Source organism: Tamandua tetradactyla, chromosome X, assembly GCF_023851605.1.
Source record: "Tamandua tetradactyla isolate mTamTet1 chromosome X, mTamTet1.pri, whole genome shotgun sequence".
Taxonomy (NCBI): domain Eukaryota; kingdom Metazoa; phylum Chordata; class Mammalia; order Pilosa; family Myrmecophagidae; genus Tamandua; species Tamandua tetradactyla.
The window spans coordinates 23,096,871-23,122,728 of NC_135353.1; the positions used below are offsets into that span (position 1 = coordinate 23,096,871).

At 36.7% G+C, this 25,858-nt stretch overlaps 1 protein-coding gene across 1 annotated transcript in view; it reads right to left on the reverse strand.

The window, feature by feature from the left end:
• Positions 1 to 25,858, reverse strand: part of ADGRG4 (adhesion G protein-coupled receptor G4) — a 182,763-nt gene that overhangs the window by 72,621 nt on the left and 84,284 nt on the right. The window contains 7 exon segments of the mRNA XM_077146785.1: positions 11,946 to 12,064; positions 13,927 to 14,059; positions 15,521 to 15,684; positions 17,137 to 17,180; positions 18,465 to 18,504; positions 19,995 to 20,059; positions 22,076 to 22,170. Of these exon segments, the coding sequence (XP_077002900.1) occupies positions 11,946 to 12,064; positions 13,927 to 14,059; positions 15,521 to 15,684; positions 17,137 to 17,180; positions 18,465 to 18,504; positions 19,995 to 20,059; positions 22,076 to 22,170 (660 nt within the window).

Below are 25,858 nucleotides of genomic sequence, written 5' to 3' on the forward strand. Positions count from 1 at the left end.
TGCAGATTCGGTGTATTTGTGTGTCCACTCTGACACACTCCCTGAGGGGATGATTTGGGAATCATTTCATTTGTCTGACCCAGAACTCACCTGGAGTGGAGAAGTGGTGCAGAAAGGTAGAGCTGAGGAAATCACAGCCATGTGGGCAAAGTTCAGAGGTGGAGATATAAAGCTATAAAAGATCAACTATATACAAAAGAAAGCAGCAATGAAGGAAATAAAAGAAGAAAAAAGTATAAGTACAAAAACTAAGTGGCAAAATGGCTGAAGTTAGTCCTACCTTATCAGTAATTATTCTGAGGGTAAATGGATTAAACTGTCCAATAAAAAGGCAGATATTCAGAGAATGGATAAAAAGCCGTGATCTAACTAAATGCCCTTTTCAAGAGACTCACCAAAGATGCAAAGATACAAATAGTTTGAAAGTGAAAAGATGGAAAAAATATTCCATGCAAACAGTAATTAAAAAAAAGCTGGGATGGCTATATTAATAACAGACAAAATTATTTTTATATGGCTATATTAATAACAGACAAAATAGAGTTTAAGTAAAAAATTGTTACAAAAGAAAAATAACAATTAATAAAATTGTCGATATATTAATAGTTATAAAATGGCTAATATATCTAGAAGACATTGCAATTATAAACATATATGCACTTAATAACAAGCCACAAATTACAATCATTTGCAGAACTGAAGGGAATATAGATGGTTCTACAATAATAGTTGGAAAATTCAATAAACCACTTTTAATAATGGATAGAACACCTAGAGAGAAGATCAACAAGGAAACAAAAGGCTTCAACAATACAATAAGCCAATTATATCCGACAGACATATGTAAGACACTCCACCCAACAACAGAAATGTACATGATCATTCTCCAAGTTAGACAATATATTAGGTTATTAAAGAAGTTTCAATAAAATTTTAAAAGATTAAAATTATATAAAGCATCTTCTCCACATACAGTAGGATGAAGTTAGAAGTCAATAACAGAAGGAAAACCGGGAATTTCACATATATGTGGATATTAAACAATACACTCCTAAACGACCAATTGGTCAAGGGAGAAATCACAATGAAAATTCTTAGAGATGAATGCAAATGAAAACACAACATACCAAAATTTATAGAATTAGGCAAAGGCAGTGCATAGAAGGAAAGGTATAGCTATTAATACCTACATTAAGAAAGAACAAAGACCTCAAATCAATAACCTAAATTCACTTTTTGAAGAACTAGAAAAGAAGAAGAAACTAAACCTTGAGTTAGTAGAGAGAAGGAAATAATAAAGATTAAACTGAGATAAATGTAATAGAGAATTGAGAAGCAACTAAGAGAATCAACAAAAGCAAAAGTTGGTTCTTAGGAAAGATAATTAAAATTGACAAACCTTTAGTTAGATTGACAAAGGGAAAAAAGAGAAAAGACACAAATAACCAAAACAAGAAATGAAAGTGGGGACATTACTGCTGATATTTAAGAAATTAAAAGGGTCTAAGGCAATACATGAATAAATGTACATCAACAAATCGGATAATCTAGATGCAATGGACAAATTCTCAGAAACACAAAATTTACCTAGACTGACTGAAAAAGAAATAGAAGGTCTCAAAATAACTATAACAAGTAAAGTGATTGAATCAACAATCAAAAACCTCTCAGCAAAGAAAGGTCCAAGAATTCTACCTAATATTCAAAGAAGAATTAACACCAATCCTTCTAAAACTCTTCCAAGAAATTGAGGATACAAGTCTTCTTAAGTCATTCTATAGGCAAGCATTATTCTTATACCAAAGCCACATAATGATATCACAAACAGAAAACTACAGAACAATTTCCCATAAGAATACAGATGCAAAAACTTCAACAGATCGAATCCAACTGCATGCTGAAATGATTATACACCATGACCTAATGGGATTTATCCCAGGAATTCAAGGGAAGTTCTACACAAGAAAATCAAACAACATATACCACATTCATAGAATGAAGGGAATGAAATCCATGTGATCATTTCAATTGGCACCAAAAAGCACTTGACAAAATCCAATACTCATTTAGATAAAAGCACTCAGAAAACGGGGAGATGCTGAAATAGGACATACTCCTCCAAAAGCAGCTAATAGACAGGCAGAAACGGTCTGAAACAATGATTCTGAGGCTTCAGAGGTCAGGAAAGCACTGTTCAGCATCCAAGAAAGAGCAGGACCGAGAGATGGAGAAGATGTGACAAACAACAACAGCAATAACAACTGTGAATGCATTATGCAGTGGCAGTGGCTGTCACTCATCCCCTACCATCGAGGCAAGCACCCTCAGTACAGTCTGTAGCTGGATGCTGCGGATGGAGAAGAACATGGAGGCCTTCCTCCCCAGGCAATGTGGGGAAGCATGGCCAAGAGCTGAGCACGGCTCTTGATCAGCGAGTTTGGGCTTAAAAATATATGTTCAAGAAATAAAATATATTGCAAACACAATAAATCCTAATAAAATTACTCTCAGAAACATACTAGTCAAAATGTCAAATGCAAAAGATAAAAAGACAATTCTGAAAGCAGCAAAAGAAAAGTGATTGATCAGGTACAGGGATGCTCCAAAAGACTAAATTCTGATTTCTCATCAGGAACCATGAAGGCAAGAAGGCAGTAGTATGATATAATTTAAGGTAATGAAAAAGAAAAACTGGCAGCCAAGAATACTCTATCTGGCAAAACGGTCCTTCAAAAATGAGGGAGATCAGACTTCAATTAGAAATATGAATGAAAAGGACCTGGTTAGGACTAAGGGAAAGCAGAATGCAGGGCAAAGGATGATATTATATGTATTTTAAAATTTCAACTTCTGTGTGAGACCAAAGGAAGACATGTCAATTTGGTCCAAAATTTAAGTTTTCTGAAGCACACTATCTAACCTGTCTTGTCAGTTTATTTAAACAATCAAATTACATGGAACACAGAATAAAGAATGAGATCTTATTATTCTGTACAAGTTAATACAATATCCAGACACAGCCCAGAGTATTATGGGCAGAACATAAGAGTATTTGAAAAATCCCTTTGAGGGACTGGGGGAAAATGCAGAACCATTAAACTTCCCCACTCGGAGAATTTCTGATATTCTCTCAAGCATTGAGAACTCCAAATTTAATAAGCCAAACCCTCAATCTTGAGGCTTGCCCCTATGAAACTCATTTCTGCGTTGGTGAAGACAGGTCTGCTTGTAATTATGCCTAAGAATCACCCCCAGAGAGCCTCTTTTGTTGCTTATATATGGCCTTTCTAAGCCAACTCTGCAGGTGAACTCACTGTCCTCCCCACTACGTGGAGCGTGATGCTCAGGGGTGTAAGTCTCCCTGACAATGTGAGACATGACTCCTAGGTATGAGCCTGGACCAGGAATTGTGGGATTGAGAACACTTTCTTGACCAAAAGGGGGGAAAGAAATGGAGCAAGATAAAGTTTCAGTGGCCAAGAAATTTCAAAAAGAGTTGAGAGGTCATTCTGGAGGTTACTCTTGAGCACGTTTTAGCCAGATAGTTCGAACTTCCACAATATGCCGACCCCCAACCAACAATATTCTGAACATCCTAGGGAGTGCACTGGGCTCTAAGTCTCTAGAACAGCTTTTCATAGTACGTTTGTTTTTTCAGAACCTAAGGCCTCCAGATTGACCCTATGCCAAATAAGCCCTGAAACCCAGAGGTACCAGTCTCTCCAAGAACATCAATCACTTTGATTCCTGTACCCCATACAGTCAATACTCGTTCCCAACACAAAGAAATTAGAATGGCCATTGCCCAATTATCCCTGAAGACTGCATGATCAAATGCAAGGGAGGAGGTATAACTGAGAAATTAGGATTAAACAAATGATTGTGACTACTGACTGACTATGTAGATACATCTTTTTAGTATCTGGTGCTTTAGAATAGCCAGAAAAAAAAATACCTGAACTTGTTGAAATGTAGTCCAGTAGCCCCGATCATTGATAATGACTGTATAATCTTACAGCAAAAAAAAAAAAAAAAGTTGAAGAAATGAGGGAGAGTTAAAATAGTCACAGATAAACAGAAACTGACAGAGTTCATCAACAGCAGGATATACATTCTTCTCAAGTGCTCATGAAACTTCTCCAGGATAGACCATACATTCGGTCACAAATGAGACTCAAAAAACTTAAAAAGATTGAAATTATGCAAAGCACTTTCTCTAACCATAATGGAATGAAACTGGAAATCAATAACAGGCATAGAACTCGAAAATTCACAAACATATGGAATTTAAACAACACACTCTTAAACAATCAGTAAGGCAAAGAAGAAATTGCAAGAGGAATCAGTAAATACTTTGAGATAAATGAAAACAGGAACACAATAGATCAAAAGTTATGGGATGCACCAAAGGCAGTGCTGAGAGGGAAATTAACAGCCCTGTGTGCCTACATTAAAAATAAAAAACAGTGAAAATCAGAGACCTAACGGAATACTGGAGGAACTAGAAAAACAGCAAACTAATCACAAAGCAAACAGAAGGAAAGAAATAACAAAGATTAGAGCAGAAATAAATGAAATTGATAATACAAAACAATAGAATAAAAAAAACCAAAAGTTGGTTCTTTGAGAGGATCAATAAAATTGTTAAGCCCTTAGCTAGACTAAAAAAAGAGAAGAATGCAAACAAATATCAGAAATGAGAAGGGAGACCTCACTACTGACCCCACAGAAACTGAAAGGATCATAAGGGGATACTATGAACAACTTAGATGAAATGGACAATTTACTAAAAACACACAACTTGTACTGACTACAGAAGAAATAGAAGACTTCAACAGACAAATTACAAGTAAAGAGATTGAATCAGTCATTTCCCAATAAAGAAAATTCTAGGACCAGATGTCTTCACAGGTGACTTCTCCCAATCATTCCAAGAATTAATACCAATCCTGTTCAAACTCTTCCCAAAAAATGAAGAAGAGGGTACACTACTTAACTAATTCTATGAAGCAAATAGCACACTAATAGCAAAGCCAAAGAAAGATACAAGGAAGTTGCAGACACATTTCTCAAATGTATATATATGCAAAATCCTCAACGAAATACTTGAAAATAAAATTCAACAACACATTAAAAATAATAATAGACCACAATCACGCAGGTTTTATCCCAGGTATGCAGCAGTGGTTCAATACAAGAAAATCAATAATGTAATACACCACATTAACAAATCAAAGGGGAAAACTACATGATCATTTCAATTGACACAGAAAAGGCATTTGACAAAATCCAGCATCCTTTCTTGATAAAAATACTTTGAAAGATAGTAACAGAAGGAAGCTTCCTCAACAAGTTTAAGGGCATGTACAAAAATCCTTTAGCTAACAACGTACTTAATGATGAAACACTGAAAGCTTTCCTTCTGAGATCTGAAACAAGAGAATGATGCTGGGTGGGCTCTGGTGGCTCAGCAGGCAGAGATCTTGCCTGCCATGCTGGAAACCCGGGTTCGATTACCGATGCCTGTCCATGCCAAAAGAGAGAGAGAATGATGCCCACTGTCACTGCTATTATTCAACATTGTGCTAGAAATTCTAGCTAGATCAGGGAGGCAAAAAAAGGAAATAAAAAGCACTGAAATTGAAAATGTTATAGCTTAACGTAATGCCTGGATATATCGTAGAATACATTAAGCAGATAATCAAAAAGTATTGCCAAAGTTCCTTGATAGATGGGAGAAAAAATATGGGGCTCTTAAACTTTACCAACACAGAATCCGCTGATACTGTGTCAAACATTAGGGACATCCAAATCATAGGCCAAGCCCTTGATCTTGAGGCTTACTCCTGTGAAGCTTATGTAGGTAGTGGAGAAGCTTAGCCTACCTATAAGTATGCCTAAGAGTTACTTCTGGAGGACCACTTTTGTTGCTCAGCTGTGGCCTAACTCTCTCTAAGCCCAACTCTGAAAGTGAAATCATTGCCCTCCCCTCTACATGGGACATGAAATCCAGGGGTAAAAGTTTTCCTGGTGGCGTGGGAGATGACTCCCAGGGATGAGTCTGGCCCTGGCACCATAAGATCAACAATGCCAGCCTGATCAAAAGGGGGAAAAGAAGTTTAACAAATAAAGTATCAGTGGCAGGGAGAGTTCAAATAGACTTGAGAGGCTACTCTGGAGGTCACTCTTTTGCAAGCTTCAGTTGGACATCACTACCCATCATAACTTGCCAATCCACAGCCAAAACCATCCCAGCCAATCCTAAAAAATATCTAGGGCAATATACAAGATTCTACAAAGGTTCCATGTACCAGGGTAACTTTCCAGAAACTTACAACCTCCAAATGGGTCCCTGGACCAGATAAATCCTGAAAACTAGAGGGCCCAGCCTCCTCAGAACATAAGCTAGTTCCATCTCCCAATTCCATATTGTTGACAGCCCATTCCAATATGAAAATGTTAGAATGGCCATAGCCCAAATACCCCTAAAGAGTGGGAGAAAGATCAAGGGTGATGGTGGAGTTATATAGAAGAGGGTTTAATAAACGAATATGATTGCCGAATCATTAAATTGATATTTCTTTTAGTCTCCAGTATCTTAAAGCAGCTAGAAGTAAAAACCTAAATTTGTGGAATTATAAGCCATACCACAAACTTTGAAATCTGTTCTACAACTAACTGTTGTGCTGTTTTTTGAAATTTATTTCTTTTTTCATGTATATATTGTTTTCCACAAAAACAAAAAAAAATCAATTGTAATGATAAAAAAATATTTATTCCTTCTAATCTCCTATATTCTAGAGCAGCTAGAAGGAAAAACCTGAGAGGATGTTATGGTAGTTTATGACAAACTCTGGGATTTGTCCTGTAACTACTTGTTGAAGAGGGCTTTGAAAACTATTGCTTTTTTTTTTCTTTGCTTTATACATATGTTATATTATACAACAAAAAAAGTTTAAAATATTTTAAATAGTGAAATTGCAAATATAAAATCAACATTTTGATTCTCAAAGAGAAAGCATCGAAATTGGTAAGGAGGAAATAAACTTTCATTATTTTTTGCAGATGACATGATCCTATATACCGAAAATCCCCCCAAAATCAACCACAAAGCTATTAGAACTAATAAACAAGTTCAGCAATGTGGCAGCATACAAGATTAACCTGCAAAATCACTAGTGTTCAATGCAATCCCAATCAAATTTCCAACAGCTTGCTTTGCAGAATTGGGAAAGCTAATTATTAAATTTATTTGGAAAGGTAAGGGTCCCAAATAGCCAAAAACATTTTGAAAATGAATGAGGCTAAAGGTTACACTCCCTGAGTTTAAAGCATATTACAAAGCTTCAGTGGTCAAAATAGCATGGTACTGCATAAAGTTATACATACTAACCACAGTAATCCAATTGAGAGTTCAGAAATAGACCCTCACATCTATGGACAATTGATAATTGACAAGGCTGCCATGTCCATTCAACTGGGACAGAACCATCTTTTCAAGAAATGGTGTGGGGAGAACTGGAAATCCATATTTTAAAGAATAAAGAGAATTCCTTTCTCATATCTTATACAAAAATTTACTGAAAATGGATCAGAGACCTAAATATAAGAACCAGGACCATAAAGTTCCTAGAATTAAATGTATGGAAGAATCTTCAATATACTGTGATAGGCAATGGTTTCTTAGACTCTCCACCCAAAGCACAAGCAACAAAGGAAAAGATAGATAAATGGGATCTCCTCAAAATTAAAAACATCTGTGCTTCAGAGGGCTCTGTCAAGAAAGTGTCATAGCAGCCTATGAAATCGGAGAAAACATATGAAAACCACATATCCTATAAGAGTTTAATATACAGAATATAAAAAGAAACCCTACAACTCAACAATAAAAAGACAGACAACCAAATTTTAAAATGCGCAAAAGCCTTGAATAGACATTTTTTCAAAGAGAAAATACAAATGGCCAAAAAGCACATGAAAAGATGCTCAACATCACTCACTATTAGGGAAATGCAAATCAAAAACCACAATGGAATATCATTTCACACCTGCTAGAATGGTCACTATTAAAAAGAAAAAAGTAGAAAGATTCAAGTGTTGGAAAGGATGCAGGGAAATAGAAACACTCATTCTCTGTTGGTGGGAATGTAAAATGGTGTAGCTACTGTGGAAGACATTTGGCAGCTCCTCAGAAAGCTCATATAGTATTGCCATATGATCCAGCAATCCTGCTTCTCAGTATAGACCCAGAAAAACGGAAAGCAGGGACACAAACAGACATTTGCACATTGATGTTCATAGTGACATAACTCACAATTGTCAAAAGATGGAAACAGCCCAAGCATCCATCAACTGATGAATGGATAAGCAAAATGTGGGATATACATATGACAGAATGTTATTCAGTAGGAAGGTATAAAGTCCTAATGCATGCAACAACACGGATGAACCTAGAGAATATTTTGTTGAGTGAAATAATCCAGACACAAAAGGAAAAATAATGTCCAATTTCAATAATATGAACTAAGTATAATAAGCAAACTCATAAAGTTAGAATCTAGAATATAAGTTACCTGGAGAAAGAACAGAGGTAGGGATTGGGGACCTAAGGCTTAATTTGTGCAGAATTTCTATTTAAGTTAATTGTAAATGTATAGACATGATGGTAGTACATTAATGTGGGTATAATTAACAGTACTGAGTTATATGTGTAAATGTGGATGAAAGGGGTAGTTTTAGGTCCTGTATGCTACTAGAAGTAAAGCTAGTAAAACATGGGACTGTATAACATAGTGAACCCTGGTGAATGATGTCTGTGCTGAACATACAAATTTACGAATGTTCTTCCAAGAATTATAACAAATGCACATCACTATTCAAGGTGTTAATAATAGGGTGGTATATGGGAAAAATATACCTAATGCTAACTATGGACTATAGTTAACAGTAATATTTTAGTCTTCTTTAAATACACATAAATCTATAGAGACAGAATTAGATTAATGGTTACACAGGGCTGGGGAAGGGTAGAGGAATTGAGAGGTGACTACTAAGGGGTACAGGGTTTTTCTTTTTGGAGTAATGAAAGTGTTCTATAATTGATTGTGGTGATGAATGCACAACCCTGTGATTATACTAAAAGCCACTGACAGTACACTTTGGATCAATTGTATGATATGTGAATATATCACAGTAAGACTGCTTTAAAAATATCCAGAATTCTAGGAATAAAAGGGAACTTCCTCAATCTGACAAAGAGCATAAATTCAAAACCCATAGCAAACATATTCAATGGAAAAAGACTGATAGATTTCTCCCCTAAGATAAGAAACAAGACAAGGATGTCTACTTTCATGGCTTCTATTTAACACTGTACTGGAAGTCCCAGCCAGAGATATTAGACAAGAAAAAGAAATAAAAGGCATCCAAATTAGAAACAAAGAAATTAAACTCTCTTTATTCACAGATGACATGACACTTTACATAGAAAATCCAACAAACACACAAGAAAACTAATAGAGCTAACAAATGACTAGCTTGTGGACTATCAAATTAACACACACAAAATCAGTTGTGTTTCTATAGACTGGCAATGAAAAATCTAAAAAGAAAATTAAGAAAACAATCCCATTTACAGTAGCATCCAAAAGAATAAAATATCTAGTAATAAATTTAACCAAGAAGGTGAAAGATTTGTACAATGAAAACTAAAAATCATTTCCAAAAAAAGGACCTAAATAAATAGCAAAACATTCCATGTTCATGGATTGGAAGACTTAATATTATTAGGATTGTAATACCCAAAGTGATACACATATTGAAAGAAATCCTTATCACAATTTCAGCAGTTTTTTTTTTTTAAGAATGGAAAACCCAATCCTCAGGTTCATATGGAAATGAAAGGGACCTAGAATAGCCAAATCAATGTTTTAAAAGAAGAACAAAGTTGGAGGTCTCATACTTCCCAATTTCAAAACTTACTACAAGCCACAGTAATCAAAACAGCGTGGTGCTAGCATGAAGATACACCTAAAGACCAATGGAATACAAATGTCTCCATACATCTATTGATTTTTGACAAGGGTGCCAAGTATATTAAATGGGGAAAGAATAGTGTCACAAATAAATGGTGCTGGGACAGCTGTATAGTCATATGCAAAAGAATAAAGTTGGAGCCCTACCTCACCTACCTCAGACCATATACAAACCTATCTCAAAATGGATCAAGAACCTAAACACCAGGGCTAAAACCATAAAACTCATAGAAGAAAACATAGGGGAAAACCTTCATGACCTTGTATTTGGTAATAATTTCTTAGATATGAAAACAAAAGCATGAGCAACAACAAAAAATAGAAAAATTGGCTTCATCAAAATTAAAAATTTCAGTATTTCAAACATTTTCATGAAAGTGAAAAGACAACCTACAGAGTGGGAGAAAGTGTTACAAATCATATATCTGATAATGGTTTAATATTCAGATATATAAATAACTGCTACAACTCAACAATAGAAAACCCAATTTTAAAATGTACAAATAACTTAAATAGACATTTTTCCAAAGAAGATATAAAAATGACCAATAAGTACATGAAAAGATGTTCAAGTTTCTGACCTTGCAAATTTGCAAATGATTTCATATAAGTGAAATCATACAATATCTGAGAATAAAAATTTTAAAACCATGAAACAGTCCAATTCTAAAACCGAACCCTAATTCAAACTGTGGACTATAGTTTAATAGTATAATTATAACGATATTGTCTCATCAATTGTACAAAAGGTACCGCACTAATGCAAAGTACTAATGATGGGGAAAACCATGTGAATGAGGAAGGAGTATATGGGAACTCTGTATTATTGACATGATTTTTCTGTAAACCTACAACTTCTCTAATTAAAAAAGGATGCTCAAAATCATTAGCCATTAGGGAAATGCAGATCAAAACAATAAGAGAAACCACCCACGAGGATAACTATAATGAAAAAAATGGACAATAGCAAGTGTTGAGAAGGATGTGAAGAAACTGAAACCCTCCTGCACTGCTGGTCGGAATGTAAAATAGTGTAGCTGCAGCTGAAAATAATTTTGCAGTAACACAAAAAGTTAAACATAGAGTAACTATATAACTTGGAAATTTTACTCCTAGGTATATATCCAAGAGAACTGAAAACACATGTCCACACAAAAACGTGTAGACACAAGTTCATACCTTGATTATTTATAACAGCCAAAGGTGGGAACAACCAAAGGTCCATCACTGAAGAATGAGTAGATAAACAAAATGTGGCATACCCATACAGAGGGATATCATTTAGTCATGAAAAGGAATGAGGTACTGACACATGCTACAACATGGATGAACTTCAAAAACATCATGAAATAAAATTGGAATGTAGACCGAAAACTTTGTATCAGTGTTAAAGTTCTTAAATGTGATAACTATGACTTAAGGTGGTTATATAAGTGAATATTTTTGCTCTGAGGAAATGTACATGGAAGAATTATGGGTTCAAGGAGCAGGATATAAACAAACGACACTCAAATGTTTAGGAAATAGATGATTGACAGATCGAATAGATAGATTAGATAGACTGATAGACAGATAGATGGGTAGATGAGAAGAAGTTTTTTCCATATTGAGCTATGTGAATCATTACCTAGTAAAGCTTTTTAAAATTAAAGTAAGACGAAAAAGAACACCCCGCTAAAACTTTAAATTAAAAAAAGTTATAAAAGAAAACAAAATAAAAACACCACTGATAGGCCTAATTTCCCATGCCCTGCCCCCTCCTCACCAATATCAACTCTAATTTCTGAAATTGTGTTATTGTAAGGTAGATTTTCCTAACTGAAGTTTGCCTGTATTCTCTCTAGTCTCAGGCCAAGTAGGCAAATAAGCTGAGATGTCATTATTTCTCTAATGTGTTCCCATCAGTCTCACCGTCACTTATGGTAATATTAGTAAGATCCACAATCTTATCAGGAAGTCCTCGAAGCAATTTGCATTGTTTGAACTTAGGTTTCTCCCACTGAGATACGCCAGTGTTGATATTGATTGAACTGAAAAGGAGAAGAGAGAGGAACAAACAGCATTATCCAACTTTCTCATGGGGGGTGAGGCAAGCATAGTTTTAAAGCCAATTTTGAGGGGATAGGTATATTGTTGGCATGCCTCCCCCTCGCTCCACCTCCCAGCCACCTGCTTGATGTAGGAAAGGTAGGATCCCAGTGTTTCTTTGTCAAGTGAAGGAACTTTGTTCTTGGACAATAGGTGAATCGAGTGTCACCATGCAGGGGTGACCGGGGGATGGGAGGGCAATAAACACGAAAGAGATCTTGGGATGGGAAATGGCATTGTTGAGCTATCCAAGAGTCAAAGCAGAGATTTTTGCCCCTCTGTCGTTATCCTTACTGTCACTTTCCCTTCTTGCCCTCCTTTTCTTTCTTACCCCTTTCCCTTCTTACCCCTATTTTTAAGAGGAAATTCTTGTTGGAATATGACCTCTATCTTCATTGTATTAACTTGTTTAAAGCGATTAGTATAGCACTCTCCATAATTCATTGATCTCATCACCACTGTGCCTCATTCAGTTCAACCCAGTTCAATACAATTAAGCTAACACATTTATTGAGCACCCATCATGTTCTAAGATCGGGGTGGGTAGCACAGATACACTGGGCAGGATCTCTTCCCTCAAAGAGCTTATAATGAGGTGATTTGAGATGCTAAATGTAATTATTCCAAAATGAGGTAAAAATACGACTTGAAAAGTTGCATAAGCGAAGCAGTATCTATCAAGCCACCAAGCAAGGAAAACTGATTTTCAACTTTTGAGTTGAGCTGGGCACTGAAAGGATAGAATGGGGCAAGTTCCTCTGAGAGGAACAAACAGCCCAAGCAGGGGTAGAGATGCAAGGAAGTACACACTAAGTCCAGAATGGCAAATGGTCCTTTTTGGATGGGGCCCATGTAAGGAAGGGAGAATACTGAGTGAGATTGCAGGAGAGGAAGCCTGAGTCTTGCATGCTATATTTAGGAGTTATCGTGTAATTCTTGAAGTCGTATGCAATCTGAGCATGAGAGTTGATGAGACAGCAGCCAGACTTTAGGAAATCACTCTGCCAGCAGTATGGAATCTGTTTGGGGAGTAACACAGTTAGAAGGCAGGGAGCCTGTTCTAATAGTAGGCAAGAGATAATAAGGGCTTGAACCGGCATAGTGGCAGTGGGGTTGGAAAGGAAAGGCTACGGGTGAGCTCTGACTGTTAAGGTGATAGCTACATGATTTTCTCCCAGATTAGAGGTAGGGAGAAGGAGGTAGGATGCAGTCCAAAATGTCTCCTTCCAAAAGAGAGCTTTAAGCCCTGTCAAAACCTGCTGCTGCCTCTCTGGTCTTGCCCACTTAAATTAATGGCATAAACCATTAATAACAGAGTAAGAAAAGAGGGAGTGCCCATTTTTAAAAGGAAAATGATAACAACAATAGAAGAGTGATTTAATTAATGATCTATGGCCCATCAACAAGACAGCTTCTGAGGTAGTTTTTTGAAATTGCCATGAAGAAGATGAACGTAAAAACATGGAAAATGTTTGGTAAACCATTGAGTGGAAAAATTATGTGATTGATATAAGAATATTGATTACCACTACACAAAACTGAAAGGCATACAGAAAAAGGCCAGACAAAAAAGCATGCCAACCTAAATATGGCTATGTTCAGGTGGTGGGATTTTGAGTGACTTTCTTCTTGAAAATTTTCTCGAATGTTATTATGCTGCATGTTTACACACTGAAGTAGTTCCAAAAGGTGAAAGAGAGAAAGGTTGGCAGTAGATAAGGAGACAAATGGCATAGAAACATACCCCCAATTAAGTGGATTTTTGTGTATCTGAACTAGCAACTAAAACATGGTTGGTACATACCAGATTCTAATAGCGTTTCCATTCTCATTTTTCACGCATCTTGTTCGGGCTGTCTCCGTAGGGTTGGTTAAGAGCCACTTATATGTCCCTTTGTATTTAGAAGCTGTTTCCTCAGCTTTGCACTTTCCGGGCTCTAAAGAGAAATATATGCACATTTTAAAGGGTAAAAAGCACTTAAAAATATCATGAGCATCCATTATGACCCATCACTATTCTCCTGCATGTAAACATCAGCAAATAAAAGAAACTTTTTTTCCCACCAGGCCCTTTAAACCAGACCTCACTGAAAATAGCATTAAATGGAATCTTTTTTTAAAAGTCACCCAGTATAACAGCACTTTTAGTCCTTTTTATTAAAATCACCAGTTGACAGAACAGATTGTTGCTTTTTTTTTTTTTTAAGGATGCATACCCCTTGAAAAGCCAAGCAAAGAGGTCTAGAGTAAAAAAATCAAAAGTCCCTACCTGCTAATTACCCTCCTTCTGAAGTCCAGTGTTAACCGTTTCAGGTGCAGTGACAGAAGAGTATGGGGTGACTGCTCTTCTAAATGGCTCTGCCCTTCCTGATGGACTTCAGGGTGGTTTTGGTTGTAGTAAACTCTAAGTCTCTGACATCACCAATAGAGAGAGGGATCCCTGTTCTGACATTGGTGCTGAGGGGCATAACAAACCCCTCCACAGAGGGCAAGCGTTTTCTGCCAGGCATCACATCAAGGGAGAGGTGAGCTGAGATAAGTCTATGTGATAAGGGCCCACTTTTTATTGACCACCTGTGCACGTGACTCTGATTCCAGAAGTCTTTTCCTCCAGTGTTGACAGAATGGTCCAAGAAGTGGCCCAGCCATCCCATCTCCTCTCTAGGTGAGGATGAAAGACACCTTCTCACTCTCAGGACACTTTCATTAGTGTCATTTACACAGTGGGTTCTGCCTATGACTTCAACATTTCTTTGCCTCCCATCTTAGTCTCACCTTGTGCAATTACTGCCTGGCCCATGCTACTTAATTAGTTTGTTGCCAAGGATTGTGCGTTCTAATGCCTATGTGTGTTATCTGGGTTAACTCAGTGTTTTCACAGCTGTCTATTGGGAAAAAGGAACAAAGCTGGCAGTGACGGTAAGAAGGTGGAGTGGCCTGACAGTATTCCTCTTTTATCATTAATGCCTTGCTAATCTGACAAGAAAATGCCCAGAAAATAAATCTGGGAGATTCCAACTCATTTTCCCAGATGAATAGGCTGAATGAATCAATCAGTAAAATAGCAAGTATTTATTAGGCATCTTTTGTGGGTAATGAGGAAGCTCTTCATGCCTCTAGGTATTAATGCAAGAGAAACAGCCCTCCCACTCCATCGATGGAATGGCTACTGCTGATATCCAGGGCTGACCAATGGTCTCTAGCAACGCCTCTGGCACTCTGCTTTTTCATAAGTTCTTACAGATAGAAAGGCTGTTAGAGCAACTGGGCACTGAGGCTACAGAAAGGAACATAAAGATGGCTTTTCTCCTCTCTTAGTGTCTGCTTCTATGTATTATGTGCTTTATAATAATTTAAAATAACATTTCATACTGAAATATCTGCCCCCCCAAAATCACCTAGTTTTTTCACTGCAACATCTTCAGACTTTACCAATAACGTCAATTGATCTTGTGTGAAGTTTCCATGGGTGAGATTGCCATGTATTCTACTTTTGATCTTACTAATCAATTCAGTGGATGCTAAAGAAGAGTTGGCTTTTATGATGGCCTGGCAAACACAGCTAAAAAGCAGGGCGAAAAAGAAAGATATTGCAGTTAGGTCAACAGAGTGCAGCTTGGCCTGTGGTACTTAAATTCCGTACAACCAACTTAATTGGTAGTTTATAAATATCAAATATATTACAGCTATTAAGTGGCAAATCTAAAGAAATGATGAAAGACAGCATATTGAAATCTTCTGATAAATGTACTCATATCCAAAACAGACAACTCAAAGCTATTTTCAAAAGAATGACAGTCAACATTTGCATTATGTTGAAATTGACTAGCCAAGCAATATCTCTAGGAATTTTTGGTAATTAATAGAGGAGATGGAGGGCTCAAGATGTATTTACTTTAGAGAAAACCTTTTATCATTCCAGTCTCTAATTTATCCATCATTACTGCAATACGGCAAATAGGCACATGCTCAATTAGTCCAAAATGATGTGTTCTACAGAAGGCCCATTTCTATAATAGAATAATTATAATGTAATTATATTGGTAGCTAACATTTCTGAAGCACATGCTGCAAATGTTTTAACTCATTTTATCTTCACAGCAACCCTATGAAGGAAGTGCTATTATTTTTAGACATATAAAAGATACTGAACCTTAGAAAGATGACATTTTCCAAGGTCACAAAGACCCAGTATTTTGTTTTTGAATATTCTCCTCACTAAAAGCTTTGTTATGGAAGAACAGAATTGTCCTTTATCTCACCTTCTATATTGAGATCCTCAAACAGTTTAATTTCTTCTAATATCCCATTTCTCGGAATACATTTTAAAGTCACAAATTGCCTATAACTTTTTCCTGTAAACATTTGTAGATACACCTTCCTGAAGAACACATTTCATAAATTCCTGCCAGCTATTAAAAGTTAGATGTAACTGTGTTTCCTCAAAACTTTTCTCCATTTGAAGCCTTTCAGCTTTCATCTTTCTAGTCTAAAAAGGACTCCTTCTTTTTAAAATCTCTCCTCTTGCTTGCAATAGACCCTCTAGTACCCTGATAATTTCAGCAATCTTTCCATGAGCCTTCTTTGGCTATTATGTCCTCCTTAAAGTGCATTAAACCAACCAAAACAGCTAGTGATGCAGGAGGAGCTGGACCATGAGTTTGAAGAGGACCGAAGCTACTTTCCATGTTGTTTTTACTATTTCTTTGCTCAGTATTTTGTGGGTGTTTTTGACCAAAACAAACACTTTATTCTCCCATCTCCAAATTATGACCACTTTGGACCCCATTTTCTCTCCACTACAAAGCAGCAGCAGGCAGACTCCTAGGCTGTGCCATAACCAACTGAAACAATTTATTTCATGAAGGCAGAGCCCAATTACAGCATCTGAAAAATGACCACTGGGTACTTTGATCTCCTTCTTACAACTTTGATCAACAGGCTGCACATACAGAATTAAATGGAAGGAAAATCAGAACTAAATGTACTGGCTATGAGTAAACCCGACTCCTACCTGTACGATTCATGAGAAATTGTAGTCATTCCTGGCCCTTCTCTCTGTTCCAAATAATACAAAAGAAAAGCACAGAGTCACTGAAATCTTTAAACAAATGGCACAACCGAGTACAGGGCATGTTCTTAACAACAGCAATCATAATTACACTTCACGTTTATGTAACCCATTGCCACGTGTAAATTACCCTCGCACATCAACCCATCTAGTCCTCACACCTACCCTGTAGGCAATGCAGGGATTGTTGCCCATTTTCTAGAGGAGGAAGCAGAGCCTTAGAGGACTTAAATGATCTGCCCAGTATCACACAGTCTATGAGTCACAGAACTGGGAATGGAATCTAAACCTTCTGGATCTGGGTACTAACATGGTAATAACAAAAGTAAACACTCTGAAACATTTACAATATTCTAAGCCTGTGTTAAACAATTCACATAAATTATCTCATCCCATCCTCCCAACAGCCCTGTGAGGAACAGTACTATTACTATCCCTATTTCACAGATGGGGAAACTGAGGCACAATTGCTCAAAGTTTCACAGACAGGAAGTGGAAGAACAGGGTTTTCAATCCAGAAAGCCTCACACTGGGGGCTACATTATTCACCAACAGGCTTTTTCGTAGAGGGGTTTTAGTTGTGTCATATTATCTATAATGTGTTTAATTGAAAAAATTCTGACAGCTATTTACAGAAAGCATTTCAAAGGATGGCAGATCATTTGGAATGCACCGTAGATGTGACTGCATTTTTTTTTTTTTTTTTTTGGCATGAGCAGGCTCCAGGACTCAAACCCGGGTCTCCGGCATAGCAGGCGAGAATTCTGCCACTGAGCCATTGCTGCACCACCCATGATTATATTTTATATAGTAAAATATTTATCTCATTTTTAAATACCTCAAAAGCTATGTGCTCACTAATCTTTTCAGAATATAACGTTATAAAGTATTGAAGCACTAGAATAAGTACTGAGAACTGGGTTTGGATGGTAGGAGATAGAACTCAAATCTATACTAAGTGAGGGTGGATTTGTTATGTGAACACAAGTCTTGCAAACAATTGTGTCACTCTTGGAATAACCAAGTTTTTTTGCAAGATATGTGCTACCAAGAAATTCCATTTACTATTTACAGTTCTCAAGTCATTTCACAGTCCCATAGTCCACACACAAAAAAACTACCACATGGATAGTTCAGAAAAAGGGGGACAGGCTTTTATGCCCAGCTCAAAGCAAGTAGTGTAATTTAACCCTCACAATTGAGCCTTGCATCTTACATCTAATCAGGGATAGGATGGGTCGCAAATAAATTTGTTTTGAAAAATTACTTACAATAGCTCGATCCATAGCTATTTCTTCCTTAGAAGTGTCTCTGTATCAAAAGCAACACAAAATTATAGAAAAAAAAAAGAAATAAAGCACCAAATACATGAGGGCACAAGATCAAGAGAAACATAACTCTGAGGCAGAACAGTAGAACACTTTCCAGCTTGGAATTCAAAGAGCGATAGGGCTCTAAGGAGACATTTTGAAAGAGCTTGGTAATTAGTTGCCTACCAGAGAAGTAATATGCCTTCGATTCAGCAATCGCACTTCCAGGAGCCTATCCCATAGCAGTACCAGCAAGGGTGCATAGAAATATACATACAGATGTGGAAATAATCTAAATGCCCATCACTAGGTAATTGGACAAATGCATCATGGCATACCATACAAAAGAATCCTATCTGCCATTAAAATGAATAAGCTATATCTGTTTGTATCAACCTGAAACCATGTACATGATATATTCTAAAGCAAGAAAAGAAAGTTGTAAAATGGTATGTAAAGTAGGAACCCATTCTCTTGGTAAACGTATGGGAACAAATCTACAGGAATATACAAAATAAGCCGTTAACAGGAATTCTCAGAAGGGGGAGTGGTTTCCAGAGATTTTCACTATACTTATTTTAAACTTCTGTAAAGTTTTAAGATTTTACAATGGCCACTTATTGAATTTCTAATATGGAAAATTAATAGGAACAAATTTTTAAAGAATGTTGGGTGGCCCAAACATCTCTAATTTTCTTTTAATAACCTACGATAGTAAACCCACAATTTCACCATAAAAATAATAGTAATAACCTACCATGGTTTTACATCCACTAATATATATGAACCTTTTTGAACCTATTCATATTTGAACATGGACTAGAAATCAAAATCCTGGTGTATGAAAAATAGGCAGCCACATTTAATGTTTTAAAAATTAGCTTACCGTGGTACACCACAGCCAAACCACCTTTTCAAAGGACTTCTAGGTATTCCTTTAACGAAAGACTACAACATGCGCAGGGCAAATAGCAGAGGAAAAATTTCTCAAATGACCAATTCCTTTGCCATGACCTCCTTGATATTACTCAGTACCTACCGATTTCACTGCAGTCACCTCTCTAAAAATTTGGGCCCCAAGCACGTCTTCGACTAGTCAACATTCCTCTCTTTAAACATTTCAAGTTCCTTTTGGAATTTCTAATTCCTGAAAGTGCATTATCCAAAAATACAAGGCCTTATAAATCCTCATGCATCAGCCATCCATAGCCTTTTTTAAATCATAGAATAGTAGAACTAAAATGAGCATTAGAGATAACTCAATCCAATCCCACTGCTTCTACATTTATTTTCTTCTCTCATTGACTCCATATCTCATAGTTAACAATACAAATTTCTTCGTCATTTGAAAGAGGACCTATGTTGACTACGTTGAGACAAAAAATGCGGCAGTCTCCAAAACCCAGATATAAAAAAGGAAATCCCTTTGGATATGAATAGACCTGGAACACCCTTAAACTCTCTTCAACCCTCTAGATGACCCTCACATACCTGCTTTTAATCTGGATTGCCAGATTAGCAAGAGAAAATACACTGTCATGAAATATAGACTTCATCTGCAAAGGACAAAAAAAAAATGTCCGTTTTAATATTCTCCACTCCTCTATCTCAGCACAGCAAAGTCACCAGGGACAATTCATTTATTATTTCAGTTGACAAAATATTTCCATCCACTCCCCTCAGTTATTCAATTTACATGTTACCCACCTATTTGCAAGCACTTATCATCATGTCATATACACTTCAAAATAAATGGGGACAGTGGGGAAACAGACACTATCTTTCACTCTTAGTAGGGGTGCAGATTGGTATAATCTATCTGGAAAGCACTTAGCAATAACTACTAAAATGTAAAATGTTTATGCCGTTTGATCCAGGAATTTCAATTCTAGGAATTTATCCTATAGAAAATAGGATACTCATTGAAATGCTTCCAAAATTTATTGCAAGGATATTATTTTTCAGTATTATTTCTAACAGAGAAAAAATAGAAACAGTATAAATGCCAACCAGTAGATGCCTAAATTCAAAAAAATTACATTTCAACTATCAAATGAAATCCTATGCCTCTGTTAAAGTGTTATGAGGAAGATCTATCATTGTCCACATGAACATGCTCAAAGATACAGGATTAAGTGAAGAAAGCAAATATGCAGAATAGCATAATTAATATGATTCCACTTATTTTTTGAAAGGACATATATGCATCAATGTTATTATATGTATAGAAAAAACCTGAAAGATATTCATCAACTTGTTAAGAGGAGTCAATTTAAAGAGTTGTGTTAGAAAGGACATTTACTTTCTGGAATTTGGATTCAATATCTGAATTTTCTAGAGAGAGTATGTACTGCTTTCATTAACAGAAAAAGTAAGGATAAACAAGACACAAACGGACATTTGCACACCAATGTTTATAGCAGCGTTATTTACAATTGCAAAGAGATGGAAACAGCCAAAATCTTCATCAACAGAAGAGTGGCTAAACAAACTGTGGTATATACATACGATGGAATATTATGCAGCTTTAAGACAAGATAAACTTATGAACCATGTAATAACATGGATGGACCTAGAGAATATTATGCTGAGTGAATCCAGCCAAAAACTAAAGGACAAATACTGTATGGTCCCACTGATGTGAACGGACATTCGAGAATAAGCTTGAAATATGTCATTGGAAACAGAGTTCAGCAGGAGTTAGAAACAGGGTAAGACAATGGGTAATTGAAGCTGAAGGGATACAGACTGTGCAACAGGACTAGATACAAAAACTCAAAAATGGACAGCACAATAATACCTAATTGTAAAGTAATCATGTTAAAATACTGAATGAAGCTGCATCTGAGCTATAGGGTTTTTTTTGTTTTTGTTTGCTTGTTGGTTTGTTTGTTGTTGTTGTTTTTTACTATTATTACTACTTTTATTTCTTTTCTTTATATTAACATTTTATCTCTTTCTCTGTTGTGTTGCTAGTTCCTCTAAACCGATGCAAATGTACTAAGAAACAATGATCATGCATCTATGTGATGATGTTAAGAATTGCTGAGTGCATATGTAGAATGGTATGATTTCTAAATGTTGTGTTAATTTCTTTTTTTTTTCTTTCCGTTAATAAAAAAATAAAAAAATAAAAAAATAAAAAATAAACATTTGTTGTGTTGGAGAGAGAAAAAAATAAATGCACAAACCCAAAAATATTTAAATGAAATAGCATAGACTTTGTCATTACTTCTCTCCCACCTCCCTAAATAGGAAAATTTGGCAAAAACTCAAAGAATGTGCGCCAGGTAGGGGAATGTGCAGAACTAAACAAATTAAAATAATAACATCTCATAAAAGCTTTCAACATAGGCACTATGAAAGATACTGCATGGATGCACATTGTGCTGCTTACAGAGTAGATAGCTTTGCAGCAAAAAAAAATTTAAACAAATTATCTGCAAAATGGATTACAGGTAGAAAAAGATAAAGCCTAACTTTCATCTAATAATCCTTTGTCATATATATTAAATTCATATGTATATATATTCACATGTACTTATTGTAACATATTTAAAAGATTAACTCACCCAATTTTCTGCAAATTCATTTACAACACTGGTCATAAGTATCCATGACTCTTCAGTAAAGACTGAGAAGTTCATCGCAATATCATAGAAGGTCACTGTAATTTAAAATAAGGGGATTAATTTTATTCTTTTATTTGGTTCAAGAAATTTTACATTTCCCAAATTTGGTAAAAGGAAAAACAAAGGATCTCCATTTTAAAGCAAACTAAACCATTATGTCTTATCCTTAATACTTGGTCAATTTAACTCCAGGGGTATGCCAGTTTGCAAGAAAAGCCATGTTTTAATCCTAATTCATCTTGTGGATCTTTTAATACCTATTCATCTATAGATTGGAAACTTGATTGGGTTATCCCCATAGAGATGTGTCCCACCCAATTATGGGTGGTAACGTTTGATCAGATGGCTTCCATAGAGTTGTGACTCCACCCATTCCAGGTGGGGTCTTAATTAGTTTACAAGAATGCTTTAAAAGAGGCTCCAGATAAATCAAAGTCCCCTAGGGCCAAGATGGTGGTTTAGCAAGGTGTGGGATTTAGTTCGTCCTCCAGAGCAGATAATAAATAGCCAGGAACAGCACAGAACAACTTCTGGGGCCATGTCAGTGACCAGACACACAGCATAACCCAGCCTGGACAGCTGGACCGGATGTGAACCCAACCACAATCGTGAGTCCCCCAAGCCACAGTGCCAGCACCGCTCCCCCACAGGCTGCTTCCCGGAGGGGAAAGGAAAGGAATGTTACCAGCACCAAGGGCTGAGTGCAACCAAACTCCAATTGTGGAATTAATTAACAAATTCTGACTACTAAAATAGGCCCCCAGCTCAGCTGAACCTCGAACAAAAGGGAAGGTCGCTGGTTTTTGTCCTAGCACAGAGTGGGCTGGGCTGACAGAAAAAGAAAAAAAACGAACACAGGTTTTTTGGATTTGAAAAGGTCTGGGCCCTGAAGGAAGGAGCAGGCACATAGGACCTGGAGATACACAGAGCAAAGTACCAAGTTAAGCTCTTGATTAGCAAACCCGAGGAACAGGGGTCCTGCTCTGAAAAGGATTTGTCTCTTTCATTTTGGTGACCATGTTTCTACAGCTTGACTGCTCTTTGGATACAGCTGCAAGGGTTCTGGGGCCCCACTGCCCCAGGCATACACAGAATTGAGCTTGTTTGAGTGTTTGTCTGGAGCCTGTGCCTTCCCCAGGAGAGATGTGGGCTCAGCTCAGGTGGAATCCCTCCCTCAAGGAGTTCAGACCCCAGTGTCTGGAAAAATAAAGCAATTAAAACCAGACTACAACCTCTCCTCTGTCTCCACCACACCCCCAGGAGGGAGAGTCAGCTGGTTAAAGGTACTGCATCATGTTATGCTGGGGGGACCTGCAGGCAGACAAGCGCCACATACTGGGCAGGATAGGAAAAATGCAGAGTCCAGAGGCTTCAGAGGAAAGCCTTTCAATTTGCTGGGTCTCATCCTCAGGGAAAACCGATGCAGGTGACTCTTTCCTCCTTGACAGGAGGCCAGTCTGGTTCGGGAAAATCTGGCTGGGGTCCTAATACCTAAGTAGACCCTCCTAAGGTGGGGGGGGGGGGGGCAGAGAAAGGCACCATACAGGCAGGGCAAGAATCAAGAAAACAAAAACTGAAAACTTCTGATCTGTTAAACAAAACTTAAGCTAGAAGTCTAGAATAAGCTGCACTGAGTGTCAAAGAAGACATAGAAAACAAAGGCATCCAGTAAGAATATCCTAGGTAAAAAAAGTGAAAAAAATCTCCAGAATAAAACAATTAAGGTAATTAAATGCCTAGATGCTAGAAAAATATAATGAATCATACTAGGAAAATTGAAGATATGACCCAGTGAAAGGAACAAACCAACAATTTAAATGAGATACAGGAGTTCAAACAATTAATTCAGAATGTTTGAACAGACGTGGAAAACCTCATCAAAAATCAAATTGGTGAACTGAGGGAGGATATAAAGAAGGCAAGGAATGAACAAAAAGAAGAAACTGAAAGTCTGAAAAAACAAATCACAGAACTTACAGGAATGAAAGGCACAGTAGAAAAGATGAAGAAAGCAATGGAAATCTACAGTGTCAAATTTCAAGAGGCGGAAGATAGGAGTAGTGAACTGGAGGATGGAACATCTGAAATCCTGCAAGCAAAAGAAAATATAGGGAAAAGAATGGAAAAATATGAGCAGGGATTCAGGGAATTGACTGACAACATGAAGCACATGAATATACGTGTTGTGGGTGCCCCAGAAGGAGAAGACAAGGAAAAAGGAGTAGAAAAACTAATGGAAGAAATTATCACTGAAAATTTCCCAGCTTTTATGAAAGACTTAAAATTACAGATCCAAGAAGTGCAGCATATCCCAAACAGAATAGATCCAAATAGATGTACTCTAAGACACTTATTAATTAGAATGTCAGATGTCAAAGAGAAACAGAGACTCTTGAAAGCAGCAACAGAAAAGCAATCCATCACATACAAGGGAAGCCCAACAAGATTGTGCATAGATTTCTCAGCAAAAACCATGGAAGCAAGAAGACAGTGGGATGATATATTTATATTACTAAAAGAGAAACACTACCAACCAAGAATTCTATATCCAGCAAAATTGTCCTTCAAAAATGAGGGAAAAATTAAACGTTTTCAGCCAAAAAATCACTGAGAGAATTTGTGACGAAGAAACCAGCTCTGCAAGAAATACTAACGGGAGCACTCGAGACTGATGAGAAAAGACGAGAGAGAGGTATGGAGAAGAGTGTAGCAATGAAACCTATCAGTAAAGACAAAAAGAAGGAAAATTATATATGACATATAAAATCCAAAAATCAAAATGGTAGAAGAAAGTCCAGCCCAGACAGTAAATATACTGCATGTTAATGGATTAAACTCCCCAATCAAAAGACATAGACTGGCAGAATGGATTAAAAAACAGGACCCATCTATATACTGTCTACAGGAAACACATCTTAGACCCAAGGCTAAACACGGGTTGAAAGTGAAAGTTTTGGAAAAGATATTTCATGAAAATAACAATCAGAAAAGAGCAGGAGTAGCTATACAAATATTCAACAAGTTAGACTTCAAAAGTAAAACAGTTAAAAGAGACAAAGAAGGAAACTATGCATTCATAAAAGGAAAAATTCAAAAAGAAGACATAACAATCATAAATATTTACGCACTGAGCCTGAATGCTCCAAAATACATGAGGCAAACAGTGAAAAGAGAAACAGACACGTCTACGATAATCGTTGGAGACTTCAATTCCCCACTCTTCTCAATGGACAGACCATCCAGACAGAAGATCAATAAAGAAACAGAGAATTTGAATAATATAATGAGCTAGACTTAACAGACATTTATAGAACATTACACCCTGCAACAGCAGGATACACCTTTTTCTCAAGAACTTATGGATCATTCTCAAGGATAGACCATATGCTGGGTCACAAAGCAAGTCTCAATAAATTTAAAAAGATTGAAATCATACAAAAAACTTCCTCAGATCATAAAGGAATGAAGTTGGAAATCAATAATAGGCAGAGTGACAGAAAATTCACAAATATATGAGGGCACAACAACACAATCTTAAACAACCAGTGGGTCAAGGAAGAAATTACAAGAGAAATCAGTAAATATCTCGAGGCAAATGAAAATGAAAACACAACTTATCAAAATTTATGGGACACAGCAAACGCAGTGCTGAGAGTGAAATTTATTGCCCTAAATGCCTATATCAAACAAGAAGAAAGAGCAAAAATCGAGGAATTAACTGGC